At 44.4% G+C, this 12,988-nt stretch overlaps 1 protein-coding gene across 1 annotated transcript in view; it reads left to right on the top strand.

Moving 5' to 3' along the window:
- The first annotated feature begins 6,405 nt into the window (after window positions 1-6,405).
- GYG1 (glycogenin 1) overlaps window positions 6,406-12,988 on the top strand; it is a 38,268-nt gene continuing 31,685 nt past the window's right edge. Inside the window, 6 exon segments of the mRNA XM_079921824.1 lie at window positions 6,406-6,520; window positions 6,523-6,587; window positions 6,589-6,607; window positions 9,086-9,221; window positions 11,071-11,245; window positions 11,544-11,706. Of these exon segments, the coding sequence (XP_079777950.1) occupies window positions 6,421-6,520; window positions 6,523-6,587; window positions 6,589-6,607; window positions 9,086-9,221; window positions 11,071-11,245; window positions 11,544-11,706 (658 nt within the window). The 5' untranslated portion in view covers window positions 6,406-6,420.

Genomic DNA, 12,988 nt, shown 5'->3' with positions numbered 1-12,988 from the left:
ATATGACTCAAAATGCCTATAAGATAAAGAAAAAACTAAGTATTAAGGAGTGCAACACTCTTTCTGATACCAAGACCCACGTGAAACTTTTCCCATGGATCCTCTGAAAGAGGAAATTGTGAGACACCGACAAACATCTTCAAGAGCCCATAGGAAAAGCCACAACAGTGAGTTTTCTGTGCCATCCTTAATGCCACAGAAAAAGTCAAGAAGATAATGCCACTCTAGGAGGGGGACATGGTAACTGGCGGGGAAAGGTGGCAGGGGAGAGTTCCTTTTCACTATACACATATCCTTTTGAAGCTTTTGAGGAGTGTGCAACCTATACACATTGCCAAATGGTGCTTAGTAATACAGACTGGAGAGGCAGGCCACCTGGTTCCCATCCCAGCTCTATAAATAACTAGTTGTATAATGTGGGGCAAGTTCTGTGCCTCACCTCTAATGTGGGGATTGGAGGCTACCTCATTAGATTGTTGGGAAGGTTAAATGATTTAATATGTATAAGAAGCTTACGCAGGGCTGTAGCACAGGAAGACTGTTCAAGAGGAAGCGGGTAGCCTTTTGAGTAGAAAACCCGGAAACTCCAAAAGCACGTCAGGTATTGTAGTGAGGAGAAAGGGATGTGTCACTCTGGGGAGAACATGTGTTAGTTCTTGCTGCCTTTTGCACATACAGGCTTTGTCACCCACTAGTTAGTTCATTTTAAAACAATGTAGTGGGAGGGGATGGGAGGCACAAACTATTAAGATGGGCTCAGAGATGTATTGCACAACACAGGGAATAGAGCCAATATTCTGTAACGACTGTAAATGGAAAGTAACCTTTAAACATTGTATAAAAATTAAACAAAAAAAATTAAACTTAAAAAATAAAAAATGAAACAGTAAAAAAAAAAAAAAGATGACTAAGAAAAAAAAAAAAAAAGAAGCTTAGTGTCAGGTATGTGTTGGCTATTACTACTAATAAGGCCAAAGTGAAGTTCTGTAAAGGTTGTCCTGTGATGGGGCAGAACATTGTTGTTCTATGTGTAAAGTTCAGCGATAATCAGATTTTAGTCAAGAATATAAATTTAGAGTATCTAGCAGATATGAAAATCAACTGCCCTGCCTGTGGGATTTATGCAACTAATGGGCCTGACTTGTTTGAGTTTTGTTATGTGTTTTAAAAGACAATATAATACTGAGCATTGTTGAAAGAAATTAAAGATTTAAGTAAGTGAAAAGACATCCCACATTCATGGATCAGAAGGCTTAAGCCGTTAAGTTGACATTACTCCCCAAACTGAGCTACAAATTCAACACAAGCTTATCAAAATTCCAGCTTCCTTTACTGTAGAAATTAATAAATTGATCCTAAAATTCATATGGAAAAGCAGAGGACCCAGAATAGCCAAAACAATCTTGAAAAAAGAATAAATATGGAGAACTTACTCTTCCCAATTCTAAACTTACTACAAAGCTGCAGAAATCAAGAAAGTACGGAACTAGCGTTAGGATAGACATATATGTCTATGTAATAGAATTGAGTCCAGAAATAGAATTGTCACATTTATGGTCAACTGATTTTCAACAAAGGTGCCAAGACAGTTCAAAGGGGAAACAATAGTCTTTTCCACGAATGGTGCTGGGACAACTCAATATTCACATGCAAAAGAAAGAAGATGGGGCACTTCCCTGGTGGTCCAGTGGTTAAGAATCCGCCTTCCAATGCAGGGGATGCAGGTTCAATCCCTGGTTTGGGAACTAAGATCACACATGCCGCAGGGCAACTAAGCCAGCGCTGCAACTACACAGCCCACACACTATGGAGCCTATGCGCCACAACTACAGAGCCCGTGCGCCACAGCTAAAGAAAAGCCCGTGCGCAACAACTAGAGAGAAGCCCATGCACCACAACGAAGAGCCCGCATGCCACAACTAAGACCCAACGCAGCCCAAAATAAATAAATAAAAGAAGCTGGACCTCTACTTCACACCACACACAAAAATTAACTCAAAATGGATTACAGGCCTAAATTTAAGAACTAAAGCTATAAAACTCTTAGAAGAAAACTTAGGGGTAAATCTTCATGATTTTGGGTTAGGCAATGGTTTCCTAGATATGACACCAAAAGCACAAGCAAAAAGGAAAAATAAATTTGACTAGGTAGAAATGTGAAACTTTCGTGCAGCAAAATATACTATCAAGAAAAGTCAATCCACAGAATGGGAGGATAGATTTGCAAATCATATACATATGCATATAAGATATATCTGAATATGCATGAAATATATATCTGATAAGAGATATATATGTATTCAGAATATATAAAGAACTTTTTTCCAGATTTTTTTAATTGAAGTATCGTTAATTTACAATGTTGTGTTAGTTTCCAGTGTACAGCAAAGTGATTCAGTTTTATATATACCTGTACTCTTTTTCAGATTCTTTTCCACTATACGTTATTATAAGATATTGAGTATATTTCCCTGCACTATACAGTAGGTCCTTGTTGTTTAACTGTTTTGTATATAGTAGTGTGTATAAGTTAATCCCAAACTCCTAATTTATAAAGAACTCTTACAACTCAAGAATAAATCACCTCGGGCTTCCCTGGTGGCGCAGTGGTTGAGAGTCCGCCTGCTGATGCAGGGGACACGGGTTCGTGCGCCGGTCTGGGAAGATCCCACATGCCGCGGAGCGGCTGGGCCCGTGAGCTATGGCCGCTGAGCCTGCGCGTCCGGAGCCTGTGCTCCGCAATGGGAGAGGCCACAACAGTGAGAGGCCCACGTACCGCAAAAAAAAAAAAATTAAATTAAATAAATAAATAAACTCAGTTAAAAAATGGGTAAAGGGTTTGAATAGACATTTCTCCAAAGAAGATACTCAAATGGCCAATCAGCACATGAAAAATGCTCAACATCACTAGTCATTAAGGAGATGCAAGTCAAAACCACAGTGAGAAACCACTCCAAACCCATTAGAATAGCCATAATAAAAAAGATGATAACAAGTATTTGTTAAGAAGTGAAGAAATTAGAACCCTCATACTAGTGGAAATGCAAAATGATATCTACACTTTTGAAAACAGTCTGGCAGTTCTTGAGATGTTAAACATAGGGTTACCATATGATCTAGCAATTCTACTCTTGTTATATACCCAGGAGAAAGAAAAATATATATTCACACAAAAAACTGGAAACAAATATTCATAGCAGCATTATTCATAATAGCTAAAAAGTGGAAACTACCAAAATGTTCACCAACATGTTTAGCCATGAAATGGATAACTAAAATGTGATCTATCCATATAATGAAATATTATTTGGCAATGAAATTCCTTAATGAAAAGGAATGAAATACTGATACATGCCACAACATTGAAGAATCATAAAAACATTTTGCTAAGTGAAAGAAGCCAGTTAAAAAAGACTGCATACAGGCAAATCTCTATAGACAAATCTATAGAGACAGAAAGATTAGTAGTTGGCTGAGGGCTGAGGGAAAGGGAGAGAACGAGGAGTGATTGCAAGTGGGTATAGGTTTCTTTTTGGGCGATGAAAATATTCTAAACTTAGATTGTGGTGATATTTAACACAAATCTGTGAATATACTAAAAACCATTTAATTGTATGCCTTAAACGGCTGAATTTCATGGTGTGTGAATTATATCTCAGTAAAGATTTTTTTTAAAGCAATGTAACTAGTCACCAGGCCCTTGCAACTTGTGGAGTTTGGGATTCCAGCTCTCAAGTAAAGAATGGGCTGCTTTGGGCCTCCAAGGATAAAGTTTCTTGAAACTAAGCATCCAATTAGAAACGATCAGAGTTCTGGTCACTGGCAACAATTCCAGGTATGGATTTTTTGTTTGTTATCAATTAAGGGCAAATTTTTAAGTAGTTAGTTAACTAGTTAGTTCCTGTATCTGGCCAGATGTGGTATAACTATTTCATGGGCTGTCTGTGGGAACCGTTTGTGTCTTAGGGCAGCAGGGTGCCCTCCTCTGGAATATATTTCCAGGTCAGTTGCTCCCACCATCAATTAGTGTGTGTGCTGGAGGGAATGCAAACCGATCTCGGCATTATGTTAAACAAAACATAATTAGGAAGGTAAGTATCCTGCCAAAATATTACATAATGCATTCCAAAGCCAACTAAAAATTAATTTGGACCAACCATGCCGAACCTATGCATTTAGCATTGATTTAAATGGCTAATAGCTCTGTGTACTCATGTAGAGTACAGATTTTCTTTTTTAACTTAAATCTTTCTTTTAAGAATCAGAAATACTACAAGTTTAAATTTCACAGGAGAAAATAAACAAATGAAAATCTCAAACATTTGTCTCAGTACAATATGTACTGAGGTAGTATTGCAGGTAGTATCTATCTACTACCTGCAAAGCCTTATAATCCAGAATGTTCGAAAACCTTGCTATTCAGAGTTGGTCCACAGCCTGGGCATCACCTGAAAGATTCACCCCAAACCACTGAGTCAGAATCTGCATTTTACTAAATTCCCCAGGCAATCCGTGGTCACATTATATTTTGAGAGGTCTTGATCTCATACCTTAAGAAGCTCAATGTGCAACAGCCTCAGGAAAACTGGTCAGTGCGTCACCAATACTAATATCAATTAAGACAACATACAAGAGGAGATTGTAGCAACCTTGAAATGTCCCTGTTTGACTCAATGTGGTAAAAGCTGTAAACTTTCCATTTCTGTAAATATACATGAAACACAGGAAAGGAGGCTGTGGTGATCGCTTTTACTGAAACACACCGTGGGGTGGAGCAGAGAGGAGCTTGTTCCCAAGGGAAGCTTGCCAGTTCTAGTTGTTCCCAGCTCTTCCTCCAGGCTTTGCCCTTTGGCCCTAGAACCACACCCTGCAGAAGCCAGCCTGGATACTTAGACTTCAAGCAGCAGGTGGTTAAGGGCCACTGATGGCTGGAGGGTTCCTGGGTGAAAGATGGAAACCTCACTCTTTCAGGTCCACTTATCAGTATGGAAAAAGCAATTCAGACCTGGAAGCAACACTGTTTTCCCTCTCCCCAGACAGGTGCGATTCAACTATAGCCTTTACAGTCCTTAAAGAGCTCCAACTCTTCTAAGCCTACAGGCCTTGAATAAGTGGAAACCCACCCACTGCAACTTTGCCCCACATTTCCACTTCCTGCAAAGGAAGTTTATAATGCCAAATAACCAGGCGGTCTTCCCAAGTGAATCAGTGGTCTCCATTGCCATAATCAGGAAGGGGGAAAGGATTCAAGAGAGTCTCCCAGAGGGTGACATTTAAAATGCTGATTCTTGGGTTCTACCATTAAGAATCTGAGTCAGGGGTCTGGGCTTAGGACCAAAAATTTTCATTTTTAACAAGTGCCCCAAGTGATTCTAATGTAGGAGGTCCAGGCTTACACTTGAAGAAACAGTGATATAAATGGTTTGAGAATAGCAATACCACCTTTACAAATAAATCACTTATTCTAAAGCATCTATTTCATTATTTCAACTGATGCTGTCAACTTCCTGTTTGGCTTCCATTCAGCATTTACTGAGCAACTACTGTTTGCAGAGAATTGTACTAGCTTCTGCTTTCCTGGTGTGTTTGGGCTGGATAGAAGAGATGGGGAGAGAAGGGTGTGATCACATCAGGGAGCTATTTCTCAACTTCCTAGAAAAATGCCAAATTCACCTTTTCATGATTTGTGAAACACATTACCCTGAACAACTGTATTACCCAACCACAGTTACCATAATTTACTAACCTTTTAGGGCACCAGTGTACCAGAGGTATCATGGCCTTGCACGAAGAAGGTCAATTCTGTAAGGAAACTGCCATGGTTCAAATCCTATGTTCTCCACTTACATGATATGACCATTGACAAGTAACTTAACTTTTCTGTGCCTCAGTTTCCACATCTGTAAAATGAGGATTATAGAACCTACTTCACTGAGTTAATGTGAGAATTAAATGAAAACACTTAAGTATCTAATTGATGCAGAGGACTTCGAGAATCTAACATACTGAAGATTTATTCTTTTTTTTGGTTAAGGCCACAAAACCGTTGTGAGAACACTAAGAAATGCTTCCAGAGGCTGATTTGGAATTCTAGGTGAAGAAAGTGGAATTAAACTTTATGTTTAATTCAAGCAGTTCAGATGAATTATTCTAACTAGAGTGATCTGGGGTTTTTTGGAAGGTTCCCTAACCCTTGGCTTCTTTGGGAGTTTGTCCCAGTGATGCCACACTCTGCCCCAAAGTCCCCCTCCAAACCCCCGGTTCGGGGGTGCACGGAGTCCCGCGGTCCAGGCAGGTGCCCCGCGCGAGCAGAAGCAGGACCAGAGGGTCTGCGGAGATGGACCCGGAGCCCAGCCTCAGGGGTGCAAGGGCTGAGTGAGGTCCCGGGTCCCGCAGTCCCGGGGCCGCCTCCCGGGGAGGATGCCGGCGGGGGCGGGGAGCGTGCGCGGCCACGTGACGACCGCTATAAGAGCGCTCCGGACGGACGCTCCGCTCCCGCCGCGCCTCCTCGCCGGCCGCGCTTGCTCCCAGCGCCTGGCTTCTCCGAGCCACCAACCTGCGGCTGCGGCTGCGGCAGCCGCCCGCACCCCCGGCAGCACCATGACAGGTATGCGCCGCGCCGCCCACCGCCGCCGCCGCCCCGGGACGCCGGACTCTTCGCCCCGCGCGGCCCCTCATAGCCCCGCCGCCTCTCTTCTCCCCCCACGCCCGCCGCTCCGCCCCGGGGGAGCTCCCAGCAGGACGAGGACCGCCGCAAAGTTGCAGGCTGGCCGCAGCCGGGCGTGTCGCTTCTTGCGTCAGCCGCTGCCCCGCCGCCCCGGGGTCCCGAGCGGCCGTCTGGACCCCGCGGACGCAGCCGAGGGGGTCCGCCAGGCAGCGCCTGGGCCCTCCGCCGAAGCCCCCGTTCCTGCTTCCGTCTCCTTGCCCTTCCTCCTGCGCGCACCGTGAAGGGCGGGCGGGCAGGCGGAGCAGCTGCGGCCGGCTGCGTGGGGGTGGGGAGCCGGCTCCCCGGGGGCGCGGGTTCCAAGCTCCGGAGCGCGGCGGGGTCGCGAGGCGCCGCCCCCCACCGCCCGCGGGCAGGAACTCCTGCAAGGGGCAGCTGCGAGGCGGGGACGCCGGTGGCCCCGGCCCGGCTCCTCGGCCGCCCGCTCCGGCGCTGGCCGCCACGCCGAGCCTATTTTTAGGCCTTTGGGGCTGGGTTGCGGGAAGCCGGAGCCCGGCGAGCGCCCCCGGGGAGCGGGCCCGGCGTGGTGGGAGGGCGCCGGCCCACTTGTTGCAAGGTGTCCGGGCCGCACGGCGAATCTGCACCCCGAAGACCGGAGGGCCCGAGGTAACTGGTCCTTGCTGTGCTGTTGAGGCGAACAGTGGGATCATTACAGCCATTGAGCTGCGGAAAGGTTGCAGATGTAACCCGGGGTTTGGCCGTCTCTGGGAAGGTTGAACCTCCTACCCAGTTGTCCCTGGTCTTCCCTGTTCCATTGCGAGGTCTGGCGTTCTAGCCTCCGTTCCGAAGCATTTGTCCTGCTTCCCGCTTCATCTGGGAAATCATCCATATCCTAGCTTCGTGAAAGCCTTGAACCCTACTTACTAAACTTTTCTCCGTGCTCCCCTGGTATCAGGACCGTTTTTGTGTTAAAACATCATTCATTATGCCCCAGATTAAGTGTCCTTGGGACAGGCTGACTGAAATGTTGCCATCTTATGATGGGTTGAAGGAACAAGTTCAAGTTGAGGGGTATGGCAAGGGACAGGAGGCCCTGTTCTGAGCTTTCCTAGCGTGACTAGCTGGGAAGCCAGTGACCCTGGGGGAGGGCACACCAGACTTTCTACAACTTAAAGGAGAGTTCAACGCTACCTGTGAAGATGGCCCTCAGAGCTGCAGCTGGGGAGTGTGCTGGCCCACTTGACAGCCTACAACTTCCTCTCACTTCTCAATGGAATGTCTACTGCCCCCAGCCTCCACTTTGGAAAATGGGCAAAGAGAGAATGAGGAAACCTAAGACGGAAACAGAGTGACTTCATGACAGAATGGCTCAACTCCCTGCTTGGGCAGCCGTGCCCCAAGTGAGCCCTGGCAGAGCTTGATCCTAAGTACCCTGTATGTATGGATGCCCACCAACCTGCTAATGTTAAAATCCATTTGGAGAGGGAGTGTGCTCCAGAATCATCCCAGGGAAGGGCTGGAGAAATCCTAAAGGCTGGGCTGGTGGCCTTGCGAGGGTGGGGCTCGTTCAGGAGGAAGGAGAATTCATGCATTTGCCCCTGGGCCTGGCAACTAAATGATGATTGGAGATTGATTTTTGAATGTGTGTGTGAGAGAGAGAGAGTCTGTGGAGGTGCCTCAGGATACAGGGTAGGGGTACTGCTTGCTTCTCCAAGGAAAAGGAGGCAGGTTTTCTAGAGCTTGTGAGGTGGTCCCTAAATCCATTTAACAGCGATGGGCCACAATTTAGATAGAGGCATCAAGGAGGGAAGGCTTCTTGGGGGAGGTGATGTTTCAGAGAGACTCAGAGTGACTCTAGAGTGGTGGTTGGATAGCCATGGAGTGTTTGCTCCAGGTTGAGGAAACAGTAGAAAAAGCCTGAGACGTGGAACATGTAAGCATCAGAATGAAGAATATGGCCTCTGCTTTCAGATGCTCTCAGTTGAGGTTGTTGGCTGGCTTTGTGCTTGGCTGAAAATACTGTCTATGGTACCTTGTAGGAGAAACAGAAAATGCACTTCTTGATCTCTTCTTCACTGCCTGTTAACTGCCTGAGGTTCACCCTCTGGGTGTTAAGCTGCTGTTTAGTCTGAGAATTGGGCATGTCTGGACTCTAAATTGGATTGAATTTTTACAGCTTCGTCAGCCTCTTGAAGGTTGCCAAAGATTGCCTGCTAAAGAATGGTCTTGAGCCATTCTTATAACGGACACTGGGTTCTCTCTCTCACCCTAATGCCCCACAAGAGGCTGCTCTTTTATTAATACAGCAAGTTGATCTCAGAGGAGCTGATTTTGCCAAATTATTGATTGAAAAGGGTCCTGGGGTGGTGTTTCCTAGGTAGGATAGTGTAATGAATGTGTGTTCGTTTTCCTTGTATTAAGATCAGGCCTTTGTGACACTGACCACAAACGATGCCTACGCCAAAGGAGCCCTGGTCCTGGGCTCGTCTCTGAAACAGCACAGGACCACCAGGAGGCTGGCCGTGCTCGTCACCCCACAGGTCTCGGACTCCATGAGGTGAGGACCTCGCTGCCCCGCTGTTGGTGGGGCTCGGACATCCCTCTCCCCTGTTTCTGGCATCGGTGGGCATTGAGGCCATACCCTTTCCAGGGTTTGCGTACTGGTGGAGAAAGAGGAGAGTTGCTGAGTGAAGGATTCCTGGGTCTAAAACCTCTTCCTGGCTCTTGGGAGATCTCCCAGCCAAGCTCCCTCTGGGAGCTGGTGTTCTGGCCCTTGCCCTTGCCGATTCCAACCAGGAGTAGGGCTCTCCCTTGGGCAAGTCCTCTTGCGGTAATCCGAGTGAGTGACTCAGTCCAGCCATTCCCTTCATGTCATCACGCTTCACTTGCATGCCTTTCCCCAGATGCAGCAGGGACTACTTTGTTCCTGTTTCTAACGGGGGAAACCTCCCGGGACTTTGAAAGAAAGTAGCAGTTTTCTCCACCCCAATTGACATTAGTAACCTAAAGATCTTTATTTACAATTTAATAGACTAGAATATTTGCCAGAGGGCTCTCAGAGTTAGGGGTCCTGCTAGGAGAGCACCCTGAGGGAGCACAAGCTGTTCTTTGATTGGGTTAGTTCATGTTAATTGGTTGGAATTCAATTTTGAAGTATCTGAATGAACTACCTTGATCCTAATACTAACTTACTTAAGAATATCTGGGCACACTAGCAGCTCTGTATTGTGTTTATTTTTGCATTCTCCTATCCCTTTTAGAGGTTGAAAATGCTCTTTTTGTGACTTTTTTCAAAAAATGTAAGCCCGTGCCAAGGACCTCTGAAAAAGACGCATTATACATACATACATATATCTTTCACGCTAAGAACCTTATTCCTAAAGGGTAATTTAGGAAAATGCCCCCCCAAACTGTCTCCTTTGTGTATGTCCTAATCTATAGTCTATTTAATGAGAATCGTGTAAGAAGGTGGATATAGTCTTCGACAGCAAGCCCCCTTCACTGTGGTAAAGGGTGCCGCCATTTGTTTCAGAGGTCAAGTTTACTGTGTGAACTAGAACATACGTTTGTACAGCTTTGGAGGTAGATGATACGTTACCAGTTTTGTTCTGCATGCTGGATATTTTTATAAACTTTCGGTGATGGTTTGTCTTTATCACGTGTTTTTCCTTGTGCTGAGTTTAGTGTCTTACCTAAGTACACCCCACTTCACCTCACCTCAGGCTTGCCTTCTAAAATATATCTTTAGTTAATTTGGGGCAGGGAGAAATGTTGTACCTCACCAACTAAAGTGAGTCTCTCACGCCAGGAGTGCAAAGCACGTAATAAATGCTGGCTGGGTGCGATGCTAAAAAAAATGGAAACCAAATAATTGAGTCATTTAACTTCTTGTAGGACACAGCTTCAGGCAGTTCTCTGTCAACTGCTTTGGCAAAAATTATTAGTTATAGGCTTCAGTGCAGATAGTACATGCACTTAACTCCGCATCATTTGTAAAAGTATTCAGTGGTCAGCAAGAACCCGTTGTAATAAAATATTATTGTTAAAGGCATAGGCTGTTGAAAAGCTGTATTACCAAGCATCAGTCGCATTTTTGCAAGCTATTTCACAATTTGCCTGGTATTCAGTGGTACAATAAAACATAGGAAACTTCCGTGATAATGTTTTAAGATGAGAGGTTCATCCTCACAGTAAGCAGTTCTCACTGTTTTAGTGAAGTTAACTGCACATGCAAATTAACACAGTCTGTCCTGAAGTAAATTAGGACATACTTAAGAGATTGCAATATACCGAAGTAACAAATTCTCTCGTAATTGATAAGCTAAATAGAACACCGTCTTATGTTAAATGGGTCACTTGTTCTAAAGAGATGCTGAGAGCTGTTTTCTGGATTTTATTTTTGACAGGAAAACTTTAGAGACTATCTTTGATGAAGTCATCACGGTAGATGTCTTGGACAGTGGTGATTCTGCTCATCTAACCTTAATGAAGAGGCCTGAGTTGGGCATCACGTTAACTAAACTCCACTGCTGGTCCCTTACACAGTATTCAAAATGTGTATTCATGGATGCAGATACCCTGGTGAGTATGGCTTTGATGGCTGGAAAGATGGATATAGTAACTGAGACCAGTTAGGCATTTGAAGAATGCTGTCAAGACTTGACAGTAAAGTTCAGATAAAACCACTGTTGTAAAAAGTGTCAGGTGTTGAAGGAGAGTAGGACCAGGCTGCCTCACAGCTGTCATCTGAGTAGTTAAGACCAGCAACAGACTGCATCTTTTGTGTTGGATAACTTAAGGAGAACTTAAGAAGGGTATACCGCAGCAGAACAGTTCTGAAATGCTTTCCCTTCTTCCTGCCCCATTGCCCTTGAATCAGGTCCTAGCAAATATCGATGATCTTTTTGAGAGAGAAGAATTGTCGGCGGCACCAGACCCAGGGTGGCCTGACTGCTTCAATTCTGGAGTCTTTGTTTATCAGCCTTCAGTTGAAACGTACAATCAGCTGTTGCACCTTGCTTCTGAGCAAGGTAGTTTTGATGGTATGTATCTGTTTTCTTTATATCTGACAAGCTGTGAGTATCTTCTAGGGGCTGCTCTTCTCTGGGAGTTGCTATGGTTCCTTGTGTCTGGAAGATAGCGACACATGAGATGTGGCAAGCATTTGAAGTTGTGTCGTTCTGGGAAATAGTGTTGTGTGTTGTGTGTGTGCACGTGCATCTTTTTCCTGTAGGTACATGGTACATAGGCTGTTTTACAGACTTGCCTTTCATTGGCCTTCCTGTGTCTAAATTAGAGTATGATAAATGAACCATAATTATTCAAGAATTCAAAAGACTATTATACAGCTCAAAAAGTTTAACAACTATCTTTAAACCTGAGTAAACTTAAGTACAAGAGCTAACAGGAGGACCCAGTATTGTCTCCGTGGAAATTTGAGGAATAAACCTAGGCTCTCATTCTTTCGGGAGGCACTGAAAAAGAAGATAGAAAGACTATGTGAATAATCTTTGTCTCCGAATTGTCACTCTCTGTAAGGCAGTGCATCAGGTAGAGTGGTCTGCAAGGCTAAGGAGTAGAACATTGGCAAAGTCACCCTCCATTTTCCATAATGCCTAAGTGTATCTATAGCTATATGTTTATGTAGAAAGGTTCTGACTATTTGTGATTTAGGACCTCACATCCTTTGGAGAATTTTGGGTAAATTGATTAGTAGGTATGCTTCTATTTTATGCCAGTCTCTAAAATAATAAATAATAAGCCACTTTTTCTTTGAATTTTTGAATTTTATTTCATTTATTTTTTATACAGCAGGTCCTTATTAGTCATCCATTTTATACACATCAGTGTATACATGTCAATCCCAATCTCCCAATTCATCCCACCACCACCACCACCACCCCGCTACTTTCCCACCTTGGTGTCCATGTTTGTTCTTTACATCTGTGTCTCTATTTCTGCCCTGCAAACCGGTTCATCTGTACCATTTTTCTAGATTCCACATATATGCATTAATATACGATATTTGTTTTTCTCTTTCTGACTTACTTCACTCTGTATGAGAGTCTCTAGATCCATCCACGTCTATACAAATGACCCAATTTCATTCCTTTTTATGGCTGAGTAATACTCCATGGTATATATACACCACATCTTCTTTATCCATTTGTCTGTCGATGGGCATTTAGGTTGCTTCCATGACCTGGCTATTGTAAATAGTGCTGCAATGAAAATTGGGGTGAATGTGTCTTTTGAATTATGGTCTTCTCTGGGTATATGCCCAGTAGTGGGATTGAGGGGTCAAATGGTAATTCTGTTTTTAGT

This window comes from Stenella coeruleoalba (assembly GCF_951394435.1).
Source record: "Stenella coeruleoalba genome assembly, chromosome: 5".
Taxonomy (NCBI): Eukaryota; Metazoa; Chordata; class Mammalia; order Artiodactyla; family Delphinidae; genus Stenella; species Stenella coeruleoalba.
Note: the sequence above shows the minus strand (reverse complement) of the source record. Positions and strands in the feature narration are given on the sequence as shown.